Source organism: Dysidea avara, chromosome 8, assembly GCF_963678975.1.
Source record: "Dysidea avara chromosome 8, odDysAvar1.4, whole genome shotgun sequence".
NCBI classification, from domain to species: domain Eukaryota; kingdom Metazoa; phylum Porifera; class Demospongiae; order Dictyoceratida; family Dysideidae; genus Dysidea; species Dysidea avara.
The window spans coordinates 14,446,366-14,468,152 of NC_089279.1; the positions used below are offsets into that span (position 1 = coordinate 14,446,366).

The following is a 21,787-nucleotide window of genomic DNA, read 5'->3' on the forward strand; positions in this document are numbered from 1 at the left end:
TCACCTGAATTGTCGTTATTAAAATTTTTGCCATTAACCTACCATCACAGCTATTTCTTGGCCGTCACATTTAATTTCACATCTTTTTCATCCTGGATTTTGTAGAGGGAACACCCTTTTTTTACAGCTTGGCTGTTTTTTGGTTAAATCAAGACACACGGTAGTGTGTTGTGCGGCCCAAGAAGCCGGCGCGTAACACCCGTGAGCATATTGACAGGAAGAAAGAAAACGCAATTTTCGCACCTTAGTAGCTCTGTGCTGCCTTGATGAAACAAGACGATTTTTGCTGTGGACATTCCCTCCACCTTCAGTACTCCACATTCTAAATTAGAGCGAAATCGCTTCAAGCGTTCCCGAGATATGCGACTTCAAAAATTGGCTTAGTTTCTTTTTTTTCTTGTCCTTATTTTTCTTCCTCTTTTCGCACACTTACAAAAACTGCTATAAAACGCGAACGCTACATCCGATTGCCTTGAAATTTGGCACACAGAAGCGGGATATAAAGGCGCATCTCTGTACTAACTTTGGCTAGGATACGATAAACAGGAAAAGAGTTATGATCGATTATTCACGAAAAATAACACCAATATGTTGTCACGCCTACAGGGTAAACCGCGTATGGGAAGAAGCTGAAAATCGATGGGTGAATAGGTTAACTATTGAACCTCAAACCTTTTGTGGTTTGAAAGAAATCGAGCTAAAAACCAGGAAGATACAACGAAAAAACCAACAGTGTGTAACAATTATGCAATCGAGATTAGCTAATAAAAAACTACTACTTGCCATGCCTACCAGATAAACCGCTTGGGGTAATGCTTTGAAAATCGCTGTATAGATGGAGTAATCATCTTAGAAAGGCTCTTCAATGGTGTAGAAGAATCAGACTTAAAGCCACGGAGTTATAACACGAAATCCAACTTGGTGCAGCAAGTGCGAGATCGAGATACTCTAATAGAGCAGTCATCCTAATAGAGCAGTCATCCTAATAGAGCAGTCACCCTGAAAAGAATTCAGGAGATCAGCTAGAAACAAGTACCTGTATAGAGATCAGCTAGAAACAAGTCACCCTGTAGAGAGATCAGCTACAAACAATTCACCCTGTAGAGAGATCAGCTAGAAAAATTTACCTTATAGGGAGTTCATGCAACTATGGAAAGGGATAGTTCAGCTAGAAGAAATCACCTTGTAGAGTTCAGCTACAAAGAAACCATCATGTAGAGAGTTCAGCTGCAAACAAATCACCTGTAGAGAGTTCAGCTACAAACAAATCTCCCTGTAGAGAGATCAGCTAGAAGAAGTTTCCTTGTAGAGAGTTCAGCTACAAACAAATAACCCTGTAGAAAGATCAGCTGGAAAAAATTACCTTATAGAGAGTTCAGCTACAAAGAAACCATCATGTAGAGAGTTCAGCTGCAAACAAAACACCTGCAGAGAGTTCAGCTACAAACAAATCTCCCTGTAGAGAGATCAGCTAGAAGAAGTTTCCTAGTAGAGAGTTCAGCTACAAACAAATCGCCCTGTAGAAAGATCAGCTAGAAGGAGTCACCTTGTAGAGAGTTCAGTTACAAAGAAACCATCATGTATAGAGTTCAGCTACAAACTAGTGACCTTGTAGAGACATCAGCTAAAATAAATTACCTTGTACAGAGTTCAGCTACAAAGTTCAGCTGCAAACAAATCACCTGAAGAGAGTTCAGCTACAAACAAATCTCCCTGTAGAGAGATCAGCTAGAAGAAGTTACCTTGTGGAGAGTTCAGCTTCAAAGAAACCATCATGTAGAGAGTTCAGCTGCAAACAAATCACCTGTAGAGAGTTCATATACAAACAAATCTCCCTGTAGAGAGATCAGCTAGAAGAAGTTTCCTTGTAGAGAGTTCAGCTACAAACAAATCACCCTCTAGAAAGATCAGCTAGAAGAAGTCACCTTGTAGAGAGTTCAGTTACAAAGAAACCACCATATAGAGAGTTAAGCTACAAACTAGTGACCTTGAAGAGACATCAGTTATCTTGTAGAGAGTTCTGCTACAAAGAAACCATCATGTAGAGAGTTCAGCTGCAAACAAATCACCTGTAGAGAGTTCAGCTACAAACAAATCTCCCTGTAGAGAGATCAGCTAGAAGAAGTTTCCTTGTAGAGAATTCAGCTACAAACAAATCACCCTCTAGAAAGATCAGCTAGAAGAAGTCACCTTGTAGAGAGTTCAGTTACAAAGAAACCATCATGTAGAGAGTTCAGCTGCAAACAAATCACCTGTAGAGAGTTCATATACAAACAAATCTCCCTGTAGAGAGATCAGCTAGAAGAAGTTTCCTTGTAGAGAATTTAGCTACAAACAAATCACCCTCTAGAAAGATCAGCTAGAAGGAGTCACCTTGTAGAGAGTTCAGTTACAAAGAAATCATCATGTAGAGAGTTCAGCTACAAACTAGTGACCTTGTAGAGACATCAGCTAAAAGAAATTACCTTGTAGAGAGTTCAGCTACAAAGAAACCATCATGTAGAGAGTTCAGCTGCAAACAAATCACCTGTAGAGAGTTCAGCTACAAACAAATCTCCCTGTAGAGAGATCAGCTAGAAGAAGTTTCCTTGTAGAGAATTCAGCTACAAACAAATCACCCTCTAGAAAGATCAGCTAGAAGAAGTCACCTTGTAGAGAGTTCAGTTACAAAGAAACCATCATGTAGAGAGTTCAGCTGCAAACAAATCTCCCTGTAGAAAGATCAGCTAGAAGAAGTCACCTTGTAGAGAGTTCAGCTACAAAGAACCATCATACAGAGAGTTCAGCTGCAAACAAATCACCTGTAGAGAGTTCAGCTACAAACAAATCTCCCTGTAGAGAGATCAGCTAGAAGAAGTTACCTTGTAGAGAGTTCAGCTACAAAGAACCATCATGTAGAGAGTTCATCAGCTACAAACAAAGCACCTGTAGAGAGTTAAGCTACAAACAAATCTCCCTGTAGAGAGATCAGCTGAAAGAAGTTACCTTGTGGAGAGTTCAGCTACAAAGAAACCATCATGTAGAGAGTTCAGCTGCAAACAAATCACCTGTAGAGAGTTCAGCTACAAACAAATCACCTTGTAGAGAGATCAGCTAGAAGAAATTACCTTGTAGACAGTTCAGTTACAAAGAAACCACCATGTAGAGCGTTCAGCTTCAAAGAAATCACCCTGTAGAAAATTCAGCCACAAACAAATTGCCCTGTAGAAAGATCAGTTAGAAGAAGTTACCTTGTAGAGAGTTCAGCTACAAAGAAACCATTCTGTAAAGAGCTCAGCTGCAAACAAATCACCTGCACAGAATTCAGCTACAAACAAATCACCCTGTAGAGAGATCAGCTAGAAGAAGTTACTTTGTAGATAGTTCAGCTACAAACAAATCACCCTGTAGAGAGATCAGCTAGAAGAAGTTACCTTGTAGATTGTTCAGCTACTAGCAATTCACCCTGTAGAGAGGGCAGCAAGAAGAAGTAACCTTGTAGAGTGTTCAGTTACACCATGGAGAGTTCTGTAATAAATATAATTATGTATTATATATATAATTTGTACATTTACTGATAAAATCAGAAATGTTTAAAGTACATCTGCTTCATCTTTTCTTCTTCCTGTGGTAAAGAAAAAAAAGACAGGTTAAAAAAGCCCCAAAGCTGGCCATAGGCCGGCTTTGTGGTATACAAATACAAAAAGAAATGAAATCTAATCCAAAACAGCCAAGCTGTAAAAAGCCAGTGCGGCCCTCAAAAAGGCTATGGTGAAAAAAGATGTGAAATCCAAGGTGGTGGCCAAGAAATGGCTGTGATGGTAGGTTAATGGTAAAAATTTTAATAACAGCAATTTAGGTGAATTTTTTGCCAAGGCCAAGCGGCACAAAAATTCACCTGAATTGTCGTTATTAAAATTTTTACCATTAACCTACCATCACAGCCATTTCTTGGCCGCCACCTTGGATTTCACATCTTTTTTCACCATAGCCTTTTTGAGGGCCGCACTGTTTTTTTACAGCTTGGCTGTTTTGGATTAGATTTAATTTACTCCAGCCATTTGTGAGATATGAGCAGCCAAAGTTTCAACTTATTTCTTTTGTTTTATTTTCTTCTTAGTGATCTATGGAGGCTTAGATTATTCTTATGTAAGCTTTATTACACTTGTTATAAAATACAAACTCATATTTCAATTACCTTGATATTCGGTATAGATAAAGTGCGTATAAAGATGAATTCACATATTAAGTTTGCAAGGAATATAGGTGTCTGTGTGATAGATATACATATGAATGTTTATTAACCTAAAACAGATCAAAATTTTGTAACAGCTACAGGGTAAACTACTTATGGAAATAACTTGGAAATTTTTAGTACACATAGGCTAGCCATCATAGCAGTGCCTTTTGTGATGGTAAGAAGTAAAAGCTACAGAGCTAAAAAGCAAAAACCAAACAACTGAGGTCAAGATCTCTAATAGAACATTCACTGTGGTGTAAAAAAAGTGCATGAAAATGTCAAAAAAACTTACCAGAGTTCAAACACTCAAATCCTTACCAATGAGCCACTGCCATCATGGCTGATCAACTCACTTAATTTATGAAAAATCTACCATTAACATAGGAACTTGATAGTAAAACTTAATAATTTCATAAATCCATCAATGGAAATTCTAGGTTGTTCTAGAACATTCTATGTGAATTCCTCAAAAAATGTGTGCTCCATTACAGTATCACAATGATACTACCAATAAGATAACTTTTGTGTTCAATAATTATAATTTTGTTTGTAGATAAGAAGAAATGTATGTAAAAAAAAACCACAAAGCCAGCCTACAACTGGCTTTGGAGCCATATAGATTACAAAAATAATATAATTCACACATAATAGCCAAGCTGTGAAAAAGGGGGAAAAGTTGTGAAATGTGAGGTGGCGGCCAAGAAATGGCTACAGTGATACCAAGAGTTAATAAAAGTGGAGGGCCCTCCACTATTATTAACTCTTGGTGATATTAATGGTAATAAATTTTAATAATGGCTGTGTGCATTATTAACATCATTGCAGCCATTTCTTGGCCACCACCTTTGATTTCACAGCTTTTTAACCCAGGCTACACTTTTTCCCAGCTTTACTGTTTTGTGTGGATACATAATAGGCGAACCACTCAGGCCCATAGTACAGCTACATATACATAGCTTACTTATGTATAGTAATATAAAATGTATAATATTCCATTATCATTCATTACCTTTTCTGAAAATAATTCTGATGACCACATATTTGACAGAGTAGCTGGATCAACATTACGATGAACTCCAAAAAAGATGCTCAGAGAAACTGTAAAGTGATACGTACATAAAAATTATGTACACAGCATCTCAATCAGATAAACATATAAGATGATTAGGGCTCTAACTGGTCATATTTACTCAAGTTTTCTGAGCCTTACAACATTTTTGTATAATCAGGTTCCATGACTTGTTCAATGAAAGTCAGCTAAGTGATACTTACATATTAGAGCTATTTTTGTTATAATTATAGTTACTTGGGTGAATTTTTGTAAAAGTAATTGTAATGGCTAAAATAAACTATTAGCATAAAAGTATTGTGGAATTGGGATTATTAAACTATACGTGGTTGTTAAAATCCCCTGTTGTAATTATTGGATACCAGCTTTTTGGTTATTTATATGAAAACAACCAAGCTGTGAAAAAGGACAAAATGTGACTGTCTTTGAGAAAACCAGGCCCTTATCATCTGTTTCCAACAGGGGCATAGGGAGGGGGGTTCCCAGGGGTTCAGGAATCCCCCCTGTAAAATTTAGACTTCTGAGTATACAGCAATACCCTAACACACCATTTAGTGTGGCAGGACAAAATGAGTGAGTAATAGTATATGGCACAGGATAAAGCTTGCATTCATCTCTCAGGGAAGGATTCACAGAGGTAACATGAGCCCTCTCAAAAGCTTGAAAAAAAATCGATGTACTCTAATAGAGCAGTCAGGTATACTCTAATAGAACATGCATATAAATAGGCATTATGTTAAGGAACTTCATTAGCAGAGTTTTTCAGACATTCTAACATTTAATAAATGCAAAACTGGGCATGACCTTATACTGCTATAGCAGTGTTTAAAGATATAGAATGCCAGTACTTTATCACTTGGGCATGCAGAATGAATCCATGCTATGCATATTTGTAGTCATAATGTTTTGATTGTAAGTCGTTCCAATTGTATCATTGGATTCATGGTTCCTATACCAGTGGGATAACTTAACTATCACTTACAGATATCTATAGCTATGTGTCTCTATGTGTTATGCTGTCTGTTTCCACTAGGTGTAGTACAAGCTTCATCCCAGGAACACTTATAATTTTATAGCCGTGCATTATTATTAATGTACTATTTTTAGCATAAAATATAGAGTTTTACAGGGGATGAAGCAGTTTATAGAGTTTTAAAATATTGAAAGTCTGGAGGTGCCCCCAGACCCCTGCTTCTGGTAACTCAATCCTGCTGTTGGAACCCCCTTCAAAAAATCCTGGCTACCCTGTCCAAGTTCCAAAAATGCCCACTTCAAGAATTTGTACTAATATACTGTATAAGCAGAAATTTTGGTGAGCAGAATATTTGGAGCTTACTTAATAATTTGCATTTGGTGAGAGTTTAATTTGACAAAATCATGTTGCATGTATATAGTAAAGTAAAGTCCCATGTGGCCAGCAGCTAGTTATGTGGCTTCTTGTTTACATTGATGTATAGACGTAATCTGGAGAGACTCTTAGAGGATGGAGATTCATTCAATTCATAGCCAGTGCAGCAGCCATCCGAAAAGGAAAACACAGCGATTCATCAGTGCAGATCTCCACTGCGTGTATCTTCGCTCCTTTTGGCAAAAGAGTAGGACCTTAACCTGCAATATTACAGAGACAATCGTAGAATTGTGAATTGATTATTCAAAGATTGAGATTCAGTATATACATCAGGGGCATACGCTGGAATTTTGAAAAGGGGTTTACACTACAGCTAAGTGACTGTTATATTAGAGTACTTTATACTTTATATTGCCTGACTGCTTTATTAGAGTATCTCAATCTTTTCATAATTCAGAATAATGCTATAAGTGTTGCTATCAGGTGAGAAACTATTATTTAACTAAGATAAAAGTTTTAAAATGTGTCGTGTTCCATGAGATTCTGGAAACCTGAAGTTTCAATTTCTTAATGTTTCAAGTAGTGTGTAAAATCCAAAAGGTTTTCCTGAAACCCCTGGAAACCCCCCTTGCCTCCCAAACAGGTAAAGTATTTAGAGCTAACTATCTGGCTAGCTATCTGAATTTGTATCAGATTTGACAAAGTGCTTCACTTGGTCATACTTCTCTTTTGACAACCTTCAACAACATCACACTTGATGAGCCAGCACCTTGCTTTGATCTTGTGCCTGTTCAATTGGTTAAAGTATTAGAAAAACTAATAATAAAATATGGCAAAATTTTAATTTGGTAATTTTGTAAACATCCACCAAATTGCAAATTTAATTCCATACCAAAATCATATGGTAGCTCACTAATGAATGATACATGTACCAAATGTTTACACATTTTATAACAATTCCAGAGCAAGCCCACAGTACAAGTATCTATCAGCCAATTTCCCACTATTTATAACTCTGAAACAGGTATAGTAGGAATGTGATATATAGAAGAAGGTAGACAAAGTCAATAAAGACTTTTGCCGCTTCCCTTAAACAATACCAGAGACACATAGGTAACCCATGGGAGGTTATGTCTACCCAATGGTGAATAGGTGAGAGGAATCAGTAAACATATGCAATACTACAGCACAGTGTGTAAATCATATGGTTAAATGCAATAATTTATCATGAACCACAGTAGCGGTTCAAAATGGAGATCACCTGTTGTTTTTTTGCCAAAATCCTAATAGAACACTCATCTAAATACCAATTTAGAAAGCTCCTCCAACCACAAATTAGAAGTTAATTTGGAAGAAGTACAGGTTCACTAGAAAATATGAAGTTAAAAGAAACTAACTAAAGTACTTTTTAAAGAAGTTGAAATAATATTTTGTTCATATTATTATTATTATTATTATTATTACTAGGACTGGGTCACATACAACCAAGTACATACACCAACGTTGCAATCTACCCATTGGGCATGTATAAACAGTGTCATAGCCAACACTCAGAGCAGTGCTGGTGGAAATGATATGTAGGCAAGGGAACGTAACTGACATCAGAAAATCATAATTATTACTAAAATGCAACTTACACAAAAACAGGTTAGCTATAGTGGTATTAATTGATTTGTTTATATTATAAGTGTAAGATTTCTCTGAAGTGACTCAGTTAAGAAGTACAAACAGGTTGTAAAGGCTAGGCACAATCAGCATTATGGTCCCAAATAAAGGAAATACAATTATGGCACAGACTAAAGGCAATTGGTAGCTAAGTGCCGGTATACATCAGTAGTGTGACAATGTCACATTGATGTGTTTACATGACATACTAAGCCATAGATGACATACTGGAGGTTCACATTAAAGCATTATTGGCTGGGAAATCACTCACTGTGCTACCTGGAAACAAGACTGAATACTAAGGAGACACCAGCCACAACAATCTATAATCTGAATCAAAATCAGTTGTGGTTCTTAATTACCTACTTTGCAATGTAAGTGGCATGTCTCTGAAGATGACTCAGTCATAAAGTGAGGCTACGCACAACACGATAGTGAAGGCATGACCGACTGGAAAACGATCCCAATCAAGGCAATATGGCCCAATAGACTCTGTTGTAACTAGAGGCCACTGGTATGTGCCAGTAAATCAGCGGTGTGGAATTGGTACTATGGTCTATAATATTGTTATGCATACACAACATACAGGAGATAGTTACACATTCAGTATTGTTGCATGCATCTTCAGTATTCTTGACGATTGCAGATTATTGGCAACAGTAAGGGTAGTAGCTAAGGGTAGAAAATAATTCCAGCTATCAAGAAAATAATTCCAGCTATCAAGCCAGGTGAAGGATGAAGATATACAATACAACAAAACATTGAAACATACTCTTTGAATTGTTGTTCATGAGCAGTGGCATAGCTACCATTGAGGCAACCGAGGCAGCTGCCTCAGTAAAATATTCAGGCTGAGCAGGCCTGAGTTTTGGTAGCCTGAACTTTCTACTCAAACATTACTAGACAGCATTACGGCACACACATGATAGAATCTATGGCTGTAGTGCTGGATCCCACAGTGACATGGTCTTGCATAGGCTGGACCACTTTTCAGCTACTTGAATTTGTATGAAAAAGATCGAGATACTCTAATAGAGCAGTCATTGTAATATACTCTAATAGAGCATTCATGACACTGTTCTCTTTACACTGCTTGGGCTAAATCATTTACATTTATATTGTCTTTAAATTGCTTTTCAAATGTTCCAGTGAGTCAACTGCATGGTATTGCATTGAGCTAATTGATCATAAATATTATGCATTAGCAGTTACAATCAAAAAATAGCTTCCACGTGCCATTTCAAATCATATATTTTCAAAATTTTCCTTGAAGGAGCATGCTCCCAGACTTCCTAGCTTGATATGCTTAGCACATGCAGTTGAGCATCACATGAAAGAGATAATCTCTGACTTTAATATCACATCAGATAAATAATAAAAAAGTATAGTGTGCATGACTATGACCTCTGTTTCAGCTAATGGATGGCTTGACCACTCAAAAATATCTCCGGAGTAAGTCATTTTTTGTGTTGAGTACAATTAAACTAGTCTAATAAATGAAGCATGGTATACTGTAGCATTAACTATGCTGGAGCATTACTTGACAAGTAGAAACAGGCTCAGAATACGTCTTCTAAAACAGTTTCTTCCATCCAGCCAGAGAATCAACCTGTAAATACTGTACCACCCATACTTGAGAGTGTTTGTGAGTCAGTTGAGTCAGAATCAGACCTTTCAATTAGGTCAATGTATAAACTTTGCCTCGGTAAAAAATTTTTCCTGGCTATGCCACTGATGAGTGCACTGGCAGCTGGTTGTTCACTGATTCCTGGAGCGCATATGCGGGATACAAAATAAACTGTTACAAACATTAAAACATACTTGTAATCTTGTTGTTTATGTGTAAAGTGGCCTCTGGCTCTCCTGCAATCACTTGCAGATGTTCGCTAATCTTCCCCTTCGTGAATTCTGATATTAAAGCATGAGTGTGGCACTGGGCATTATATACAATCTAATCCAAAACAGCCAAACTGTAAAAAAATTGTGCGGCCCCCAAAAAGGCTATGGTGAAAAAAGATGTGAAATCCAAGGTGGTGGCCAAGAAATGGCTGTGATGGTAGGTCAACGGTAAAAATTTTAATACAACAATTCAGGTGAATTTTGATGCCGCTTGGTCTTGGCACAAAATTCACCTGAATTGTCGTTATTAAAATTTTTACCATTAATCTACCATCACAGCCATTTCTTGGCCGCCACCTTGGATTTCACATCTTTTTTCACCAAAGCCTTTTCAAGGGCCGCACACCCTTTTTTACAGCTTGGCTGTTTTGGATTAGATTTCACTTCTTTTTGTATTTGTATACCCCAAAGCCGGCCTATAGCCAGCTTTGAGGTTTTTTAAGCCGGCCTTTGAGGTTTTTTTTTCTTTACCACAGGAAGAAGAAAAAGATGAAACAAATGTTATAACACTTTAAATATTTCTGATTTTATCAGGTAAATGTACATTTTATATATGTAATACATATATTTATTACAGAACTCTCCATGGTGATTTCTTTGTAACTGAACACTCTACAAGGAAACTTCTTCTAGCTGATCTCTCTACAGGGTGATTTGTTTGTAGCTGAATTCTGTATAGGTGATTTGTTTGCAGCTGAGCTCTTTACAGAATGGTTTCTTTGTAGCTGAACTCTCTACAAGGTAACTTCTTCTAGCTGATGTATCTACAGGGTCACTAGTTTGTAGCTGAATTCTCTACATGGTGGTTTCTTTGTAACTGAAGTATCTACAAGGTGACTTCTTCTAGCTGATCTCTCTACAGGGAGATTTATTTGTAGCTGAACTCTCTACAGGTGATTTGTTTGCAGCTGAACTCTCTACAAGGTAACTTCTTCTAGCTGATCTCTCTACAGGACGATTTTTTTGTAGTTGAACTCTCTACATGATGGTTTCTTTGTAGCTGAACTCTCTACATGGTGATTTCTTCTATAGCTGATCTTTCTACAGGGTGATTTGTTTGTAGATGAACTCTCTACATGATGGTTTCTTTGTAGCTGAACTCTCTACAAGGTAACTTCTTCTAGCTGATCTCTCTACAGGTGATGTGTTTGCGGCTGAATTCTCTACATGATGGTTTCTTTGTAGCTGAACTCTCTACAAGTTAACTTCTTCTAGCTGATCTCTCTACAGGGCAATTTGTTTGTAGCTGAACTCTCTACATGGTGGTTTTTTTGTAGCTGAATTCTACAAGGTGATTTCTTCTAGCTGAACTATCCCTTTCCGTAGTTGAACTCCCTACAAGGTAACTTCTTCTAGCTGATCTCTCTACAGGGTGAATTGTTTGTAGCTGAACTCTCTACTGGGTGATTTGTTTGTAGCTGATCTCTATCAGGTTACTTGTTTCTAACTGATCTCTTGAATTCTGTTCAAGGTGACTGCTCTATTAGGATGACTGCTCTATGAGAGTATCTCGATCTCGCACTTGCTACACCAAATTGGATTTCATGTTATAACTCCGTGGCTTTAAGTCTGATTCTTCTACACCATTGAAGAGCCTTTCTATGATGATTACTCCATCTGTACAGTGATTTTCAAAGCATTACCCCAAGCGGTTTATCTGGTAGGCGTGACAAGTAGTCATTTTTTATTAGCTAATCTCGGTTGCATAATTGTTACACACTGTTGGTTTTTTTGTTGTATCTTCCTGGTTTTTAGCTCGATTTCTTTCAAACCACAAAAGGTTTGAGGATCAATAGTTAACCTATTCACCCACCCATTTTCAGCTTCTTCCCATATGCGGTTTACCCTGTAGGTGTGACAACATATTGGTGTTATTTTTCGTGAATAATCGCTCATAACTCTTTGCCTGTTTATGGTATTCCAGCCAAAGTTGGTACCGAGATGCGCCTTTATATCTGCCTTCTGTGTGCCAAATTTCAAGGCAATTGGATAAGGCGTACGCGTTTTATAGCAGTTTTTGTAAGTATGCGAAAAAGGGAAGAAAATAAGAAGAAAAAAATGAAGAAACTAAGCCAATTTTTGAAGTCGTATATCTCGGAAACGCCTGAAGCGATTTCGCTCAAATTTGAAATATGGAGTACTGATGTTGGAGGGCATGTCCACAGCAAAAATCGTCTTGTTTCATCAAGGCAGCACAGAGATACGGAGGTGCGAAAATTGCGTTTTCTTTCTTTCTGTCAATATACTCATGGTTGTTGTGCGCCGGCTTCTTGGGCCGCACGACACACTGCTGTGTGTCTTGATTACATGTACATTTAAGTCATCAGCATGAACAGTAGTAATCATTATCTAAACCAAAACAGCTAAGCTATAAAAAAAGAGTGCGGCCCCCAAAAAGGCCAGGACGAAAAAAGATGTGAAATCCAAGGTGGTGGCCAAGAAATGGCTGTGATGGTAGGTTAATGGCAAACATTTTAATTATGACAATTCAGGTGAATTTGCGTTGCCTCCTCCACTAGGATTCGGCACCAAATTCACCTGGAAGTCGTAATTAAAATTTTTGGCCCTCTAAACTTCTTCTAGCTGATCTCTCTACAGGGAGATTTGTTTGTAGCTGAACTCTCTATATGTGATTTGTTTGCAGCTGAACTCTCTACATGATGGTTTCTTTGTAGCTGAACTCTCTACAAGGTAACTTCTTCTAGCTGATCTCTCTACAGGGAGATTTGTTTGTAGCTGAACTCTCTACAGAGTGACTTGTTGTAGCTGAACTCTCTACAAGGTGACTTGTTTATAGTTGAATTCTCTTCAGTGTGACTTATAATGTTCTGAATCTCTACAGCAACATATTTGTAGCTGAACTCTCTACAGGATGACTTGCTTGTAGCTGAATTGTCTATAAGATTAACTGTTTGTAGCTGAACTCCCTACAGAATAACTTGCAATGCCATATAATTCTATAATGGAGTAAGTTATAAACGTAGCTGAATGCTTTATTAGGGTGACTGTTCTATTAGAGTATCTCGATCTCGCATAAGCTACACGTAGTTGGCTTTGGAATCATAACTCAGTAGTTTGTAATCCGATTCTTCTGTACTACTGCAAAGACTTTCCATGATAATTATTCCAGCTACACACCGATTTTCAGCTCACTGTTCTAAGCGGTTTGCCTGGTAGGCGTGAAAACTAATAGTTTTTTTATTCATAAAAGTCGATCGCGTGATTGTGACATAGGTTGGGTTTTGTGTCATATCTCGATGGCCTTTAACTGGATTCCTTTCAAACCACAAAAAGGCACTCCTACGATAGTTACTCCATCTACATAGCAATAGAGCAGTTTCAAAACCATGGTAACCAAAAATTACGCAATGGACACACCCAAATCGCCATGTTTTTGTACCAGACTGTTTCATGTTGCAAGTTGAATTCCTCGCTAAATTCATGCCAAGATTATTAATATGTAAGGAAAAGAGATGCCAGTGATAGAATAAAGTATGTAGGTGAGTTATTACGCATTAAAAGATCCGTACTGCCTCCCAACAGGGCAGTTTCGTAGGAAGGAGAAATGCGTAAAGATGGATTTGGCCAAATTGCGACCTATTCACCGCCCAAAGGTGGTTAAAACTAGGGGAAACCTGCAGTATAGGTCTTTATCCAGCACCACAGCATCGTACAGCCACATCGAGCTATCCCCGAGTTAGCCAGAATCGCTCATGTGCTGGGATTCCCACTTCGTGTGAAAAAGCAGACAGCAAAATAAGACCGCTAAAGTTTAACTGATGGTTGATTTCGACAATAAAACTTAACTCTAGCAAAATTCACCACTAAGAGTCTTCTTTTTCTGGCGTTTTATCACAGTTTGGTAGTACGCCATTACCGGTCTCGTGCCTTTCAGGAGCTCTGGCTAATCCTGGGATAGCTGGATGTGGCTGTACGCTGCTGTGGTGCTGGGTAAAGACGTATACTGTAAGTTTTCCCTAGTTTTAACCACCTTTGGGCGGTGAATAGGTCGTAATTTGGCCAAATCCATTTTTACGCATTTCTCTTTCCTTCGAAACTGCCCTGTTGGGAGGCAGTACGTATCTTTTAATGCCTAATAACTCACCTGCACATTTTATTCTATCACTGGCATCTATTTTACTCACGTATTAATAAGTCTTGACATGGATTTAGCGAGGAATTCAACTTGCAACATCTAGCAATCTGGTACAAAAACATGGCGATTTGGGTGTGGTCCATTGCGTAATTTTTGGTTACCATGGTTTTGAAACTGCTCTATTTGCAGCTCATTCCTTCAAGCGGTTTACCGTGTGGGTGTGACAGACCTTCGACCTTATTTTACGCAAATAATCGGTCATAACTCCGTGAATGTTCATCGGATTCCTACCAAACTTGGTGCTGAGATTCGCCTTAATGAGCCCTTTAAGTGTTCCAAATTTCAGCCCGATCCAAGCACGCATTCGTGTTTTATTACTGAATTTTGCAAAGTGTGCGAAAAGAAGAAGTAGAAGAAGAAAAAAAAACGAAGAAAAAAACCCCAAATTTTGGCCGCTCGTATCTCGGAAATGGCTGAAGCGAGTTTCTTCAAATTTGGTATGTGGACTCCCCTACCTAGCCGGCAGTTCTGTAGCAACTTTGGTTTCAATAGGATAAGGAATCACGGAGCTACAAAGGTGTGAAAATCGCGTTTACTTTCTTCCTGTAAATATACTCACGGTGTGGCGCGCCGGCTTCTTGGGCCGCACGACACACTACCGTGTGTCTTGATCAATCTGTGCCAATATTAATGTTTGCAATGTAGCTATGTCTGTCATTTTTGGATGCAAATCATCAATTGCTGCAGTTTGACATGTCTTAACAGTTTGCTATCATCGTTTGTTTTCCAGACAATAGTAAGTCGCAAATGCTATTTTCATTCATCTGCCCTGTTTATGGAAGAGCTTATTTCCCGCCTTATGATTTCCTCAGTTGCCCATTATTCATCCAAACTCATTCTCTCTATATTGTATATCATATGTGACTCAGTCTGGGAAAACTGGGCTTATCACCAATTTAAAAGTATCAAGAAATGCCGGTTTTAAGTATTTAGTGTATTGTAGCTCGCCAATGGTTGAAGCTATGTCTACCAAATTGTCACACGTTTTACACCAATTCCTAACCTTCCAGAGGATCCACTGTGCAAGTAGCCAACAACTAAGTTTCCTGCCATTTTAGATAGTTTTTAAACCGAGGTTGACTGTATCAGGCGAGCTGCAAGTTGGGTGGGAGGCAGGGGCCCTGGAAAGCGGGCAAGATGGTGTTCAAAAATTGAAAAGGAAGGCCAAGGGTTGAATTAGGCCAAGGTTTGGGCCATTGAGGTATCAAAACTGGCTAAAATGAAAGGAAATTCACAGCAGAGGTACTTATTCAACACCACAGAGCTGTACAGCCATATACAGTCATCTCCAGGCTGACCAGAGCTCCATTAAGGCCCCACACCACACGTACGCATTGCCACTGGGCTTGGGAAAAGCAGCCAGCAAAACCAGACCACTCAAGTCTAGCTGATTTTGATTGTGGAATTAGATAGTTTATTCATGTAGCTTTGTGTCCTGGGTGAAAAATCGAATCTGCTCACATGGGCGATAAGACTGGTTTTCTCAGACTGAGTCACATATAATCTACACATTGTCATGTCATGCATAATCTCATGTATGCATAATCTCATTTGCTATTATGGTGTCATTCTGTTCTTGTTGATTGTTGTGTATTTTACATGTACCGCTTTCACACCTCAGATCAAAGGAAAGCCAGTGCATATATATCACTTATTGCACTGACTCAAAATGTTAACAAGATATATGCACTACTACCAGTGCATGTATCTCATTAAGGCAGTACGTATATATTGTTACACACTGTTACCAGTGCATATGTCTCGTTAACTTGCAACATTGCACACCTAATAGGAGTGCACACTATATCCAGAAATCATCAGATTTCTTTGATGTTATACTGTTATCCTCTTCTCTTATACAGGGAATCAAGCAAGCTGTGATTGTGGGATTGAATTTGGCCAAAAAACCTGTGATTGTGGGATTCAATTTTAATACATCAACAGTAATTTGTTTTTACTTTTGTAAATGCAGTAATTAAAGAATACTAGTCTCTTAAAATTACTATTTTAGCAAAAGTAAAATCAAACCACTGTTTGATGTATTAAAATTGAATCCTACAATCATAGCTTGTTTGGAAAAATTCAATCCCACAATCACAGCTTACTTGGTTCCCTATATAAGAGAAGGGAATAACAACTAAAGATTTTGTTAATTAGGTAAATCTGCATGCTAAAGTAGAACATACTAGTTATACCATGGGCACTGTATATATGCACTTTCCCTCGGGCCTGTGGCCCTCAGGTGCATGCATATATATCAGGCAAAACACTCATGCCTGTGGTATAACTATTACATATGGTACCGACTTTGTGGAAAATGTTATGTAAATAGCATTAGGGAAAAGTACGTAGGCAATGATAGAGCTTGGTGCGGTGGAAGGGTGGTGTGTACAGCTAGGCGAAAATGCTAGACTGTGTATATATGAGCACATATGTATGTGTAATAGAGTCCTCAATAAATTGTGGTGGTTGCCACTACTCCCAGGGGAGGGCCATAGCAACCAACATGCTAATTGTATTTTTTTCAACATTAACAATTTAGACAATGAAAAAAATCTTCGGTTTCCCTGGTCTAAAGCACACTTTATTTTTTTCCATCAAATATATTCTTGACAAAAAAGTAAACTAATTTTCCATCTTTATCTGAACAGTCATTGTTGAGAGCCTTATTTCAAAGTCTTTGCTGAATAGCATGGCCCTCTGAAACTATAGTCCATTCAAATAGCCATCCTTCCATAAATTCAATCATCTTTCAATACAGATGACATAATCTTTACTCTTTGATGTTTGAGGAACACAATGTAAATGCTGCTTTATAACAATGCATTCTATATTATAATGTTCACCCTTGTATTACCTGCAGCTCTAGCACAAACGTTTGGTAATATTGCCATATGGAATTTTGAAGCTGTTATTTCTCCAGTGAACAACTTCTTGATAAGAAGCTTCCAAAGCACGACCAAAACTCTCTGAATCCATGGGACCCCATGCAAGCAAATTGTGCTGTTAAGGCACGCATAAAATCAGGTACAAACAAGTCACCCAGAAAAAAGTTACCCTGTAGAGAGAGCTCAGCTACAAACAAATCAACCTGTGGAGTGTTAAGCTACAAACAAGCCATCCTGTAGAGAGATCAGCCAGAAAGAAATCACCTGTAGAATTCAGCTACAAACAGGTCACCCTGTAGAGAATTCAGCTAAAAACAAGTCACCCAGTAGAGAGTTCAGCTACAAAATGTCACCCTGTAGAGAGATCAGCCAGAAAGAAGTCACCTGTAGAGTTCATAAACAGGTCACCCTGTAGAGAATCAGCTACAAACAAATCACCTTGTGCATGGAGAGTTCAGCTACAAAAAGTCATAATATAGAGAGCTTAGCTACAAACAATTCAACCTGTGGAGAGCTCAGCTACAAACAAGTCACCCTGGCTACAAACAAGTCACCCAGTAAAGGATTTAGCTACAAAAAAATCACCTTGTGGAGAGTTCAGCTTCAAACAAATCACCCTGGAGAGAATTCAGCAACAAAAAAATCAGACACCCAAAAAAGCCAGGTTGAAAAAAAAAGTGAAATCCAAGGTGGCAGCCAAGAAGTGACTGTGGTGGTACGTAGGTTAATGGCAAAATTTTTATTAAAGACAATTCAGGTGAATTTGGTGCTGTATCCTAGTGAAACTTGGAGAAGGCAACACAAATTCACCTGAAATGTCGTTATTAAAATTTTTGCCATTAACCTATCATCACAGCCACTTCTTGGCTGCCACCTTGGATTTCCCATTTTTCCCCTGGCTTTTTGGGGGCTACACCTTTTTCACAGCTTTGCTGTTTTTGTACAGATTATCTTTATAGTATATAATCAAAGTATAATAACCCATCTTCTAGCTGAACGTTTTATTCTAACAAAAGAATGCCATTAATCTAATCATGTGATCATTAGTTTGGCATTCATAGCTTTATTCAGTAGTTCGATTGTTTGTAGGTAGTAAACAAGAATACTAATTATGCTTTAATAGTTAAAATGTAGCAGGTGTGGCTCTAGACACAGCAAGGCAACTTAGTTAACACCTGTTGCTGAAAAATAATATATACAAAGTAATACTATGTAACTGCAATATGTTATATAGCGTGGCAGTAGCAAGTAATAAGTAATATATATATTAAAGTAGCTCCCTACCACTGCTAGTAAAGTAAGTACTTAAAACATTGTTATGAGCTCATGTTTCAGCTCTCTGTGCATAATTGCACATTAACAATTGAAACTTTCTGCATGCTCTTTCTACAGCACTTTATTGATGCAAACCTAGAAACTATTGTGTGTGGTATGAACTATAAAACAGGTAGTTATGTAATCATAGAAAATACTGCAGAACAGGTGGCAATATACATATACACTTACTCCATAATATTCTCTGATACACAGTACTCGCTTTAAAATATTTTTCCATTTCATGAAGTGTGATAGATTTTTTTAACATGGAGTTTGCCATTTGATGAAGTAGAGAATATACTGAAAGATTAGGGCCACGACGGTGGGACCACTGTATATCAAAGTCTCCCCTAATACATAACATAACTAAGTTTAACATACAAAATTCCATATATAGCACTATACCTCTCTACAAACGAATGCAGATTATCAGCTATCCCACGCAAATCATTAAGATTTTCAAATTTCTCGATGCAATGGTGTATGTAATTGCTAATTACTTGATCACTGTTTTTGTAGTAGCTTTTGTATCTAAAGAGTGGAACAAAATACATTAACAAAAAGAGAAGGAAATAAGATGCATGAATACTTGGAGCAATTTTGGCATGCCCAATCAAGGTATCTCTCCTATAAATCACTGTGTTTGGAACAGAAAATGTGGCACTACATACCCATGAAATTTCGTCTATGTACAGCGGATCTTATCTGAAATTCTTTGTTCCTAGAATAAGACAAATGTTTTGATTCAAATAAGTGAATTTGTTTGGATAACTAAAGTCCACTGATTTATGTACTTGACGATGAAATCTCTAATAGAACAGTTACTTTTAGGATTTGAATAATCAAGATGTTTGGATAAGTTCAGATAATCAAGGATCCACTATCAATAATTAATGCCACCTTTTATAGGCCATAGTGTATTGATTTAAATGATTACTGAATCCATTCCTTCTATTAAGTGATTTAGTTTATATTTGTGAAGTATATCCATGCAAAAATAGCTAAGCTATACAAAAGAGTGCAGCCTTCAAACCCTGGGTGAAAAAGTTGTGAAATCAAAGGTGGTGGCCAAGAAATGGGTTAATGCCTATCAATGTTAATAGTACACCACTCACCATTATTAAAATTGATTGGCATCACATGCCCCTGGGAGCTCTAGATGGATCACAATGGCACAAAACACACACATTTCATGTTTTTGTAAATTTTCCAGAAACTGCAAGCTAATAACATGGTATGAAATCACCCTAGTACCTTCCCACGGCCTCTAGAGTCATGCATGGGCTTTGACATGCCTACAGAAGTCTGCCTCAAAAAGACCTGGCAGGATCAAGGCAAAGTTAGTGTGAAAATTGTTATCCAGATAGTGTAGCCATCTTGTGCAGGTGTTTATTCAAAACTTTATATGCCCAAATGATAGGTTTTCCAAACTTAGGTCACACTGAAATTTTAAGATTAATCTAACGTGAGATTATGAGATCTCCTTGAAGATGGGGACATTTATGGCATTTCAGACCATTTAGAGTACAAGAAATAACCTCTACAATTTCCCGCCATCATTTAGATAGGTTTTTCATGAGCATTGCTGGATTATGAACCTTCACAAAGGAGTGGAGTGTGGTGATATGGGCAATTCCTTGGGTATAAAATGAATGAGTGTCATAATGGTAAGCTCCAGATCAAATTACATACTCCTGGGAGTTCTAGATTGACTGCAATGGCATAAAACACACATACATCTCACATTTTTGTAACTTTCCAGAAATTCCAAGCCAATAACATGGTCTCAAGTCACCCCAATGTCTTCCCAGGACTTCTAGAACAATGCATGGGTTTTAACACGCCTAAAGAGGTCTGTCTCCAGAAATATACCTGACAACATTAGTGTGAAAATTGTTAGCCAAGTAGTGTAGCCATCTCATGCTGGTATTATTTAAAATTTGTTGATGTGTCCAAAGGTAGGTTTACCAAAATCATGTCATACGTATAGGCAACATGCAAAATTTTACACTATATAATACTGTATGTTGAACACACTTACGTTGAGAAACGATGAGCAACAAGAAGATAAAAAAGAAAATCTTTTGAGAAGATATCTTCCTTAAAGTTGTCAAGCTTCTTTATAGCTTTGTCATGTGAGTCTCTTACTGGCTGCAACTACAAGTGTGCAACAAATATTTCAAGCTGTTGCAAATATATAAATAAATCCCTACATGGAACCAGGTACATGACTGTAAGATATGGTTCATATTAATGTTGCTATGGCAAATATAATTCAATCACATGTTCTTAAAAATATAGGTTTTCGATTTCAAACCAGTTTTAATAGGGACATTAGATACCACATCTACAAAAATCTGGATTCCTTTTCAAAAATTTGGCACAAGCATGCACTCTATCAATATATCTTATAAAAGTAGGCTAAAATGAACTACGCCTGCTAAAATACTGCCTGTTGTAGAATATCATATGCAATAAAACCACTTTTACAGAATAGTCTCAGTGCATCTAACATCAAATCCACTTTACAAATACAAAAACACTTTGATGGCCAGGTATTGAATTTAAACACACAATTTTCAATTGGTCTGCCTGCCTGCCAGCCTGACCATAGTTGCAATGCTAGAGGTCAAATGAAGCGGCAGATGGCCACCATTTCACATCACAATAACAAACTCATAGGTGGAATGTGCCTTTTCTGGTTCCGACAAGTGGTTGCCTTATGCGCTTTGACTTTCATTTTATCTTCAATTACATGGTCATCTTCTTCATGCAAAGAAACCATACCAAGGCATTAATTTTTCATATCAACACACAATTTCCTTAGAGGAAGCTATTTAGATGCCACAAAACTATTTGAAGTGCTTAAGCTACTATAAGATGGAGTACCGATAGATACGTGTAGCTGCATTTTGAAAATTGTGCGTATATCGACGGTTTTCTAAAATTAGGTCACAAATGATGATTGATATAATAATAACAATGATTAATATTAAAGAATAACCATACGTAACCCAAAGTACTTATTTCCTGCATAGATATGCTATTCCATTATTTCTCATATTTTAAAACTTTTAGAGCATGAATCCCTCTACACATTAATACCACTAATGCACAAATATTTTGCAGTATTTCTTCTTAAAAGTTTTAATGTGTTTGTGTGTTAAGCAATCATTTAAACATTTTACGCGCAAAAGAAACACAATATGATGGGAAATTTACAACA

General features: G+C 37.6%; 1 protein-coding gene across 1 annotated transcript in view; it reads right to left on the minus strand.

Annotated features, from left to right (window-relative positions):
- LOC136262915 (uncharacterized) overlaps window positions 1-21,787 on the minus strand; it is a 317,270-nt gene that overhangs the window by 228,682 nt on the left and 66,801 nt on the right. The window contains exons 5-8 of the mRNA XM_066057331.1: window positions 20,603-20,718; window positions 18,967-19,092; window positions 18,751-18,911; window positions 5,229-5,317 (exon numbers count right to left, since the gene is read on the minus strand). Of these exons, the coding sequence (XP_065913403.1) occupies window positions 5,229-5,317; window positions 18,751-18,911; window positions 18,967-19,092; window positions 20,603-20,718 (492 nt within the window). The remainder of the gene's footprint in view (window positions 1-5,228; window positions 5,318-18,750; window positions 18,912-18,966; window positions 19,093-20,602; window positions 20,719-21,787) is intronic.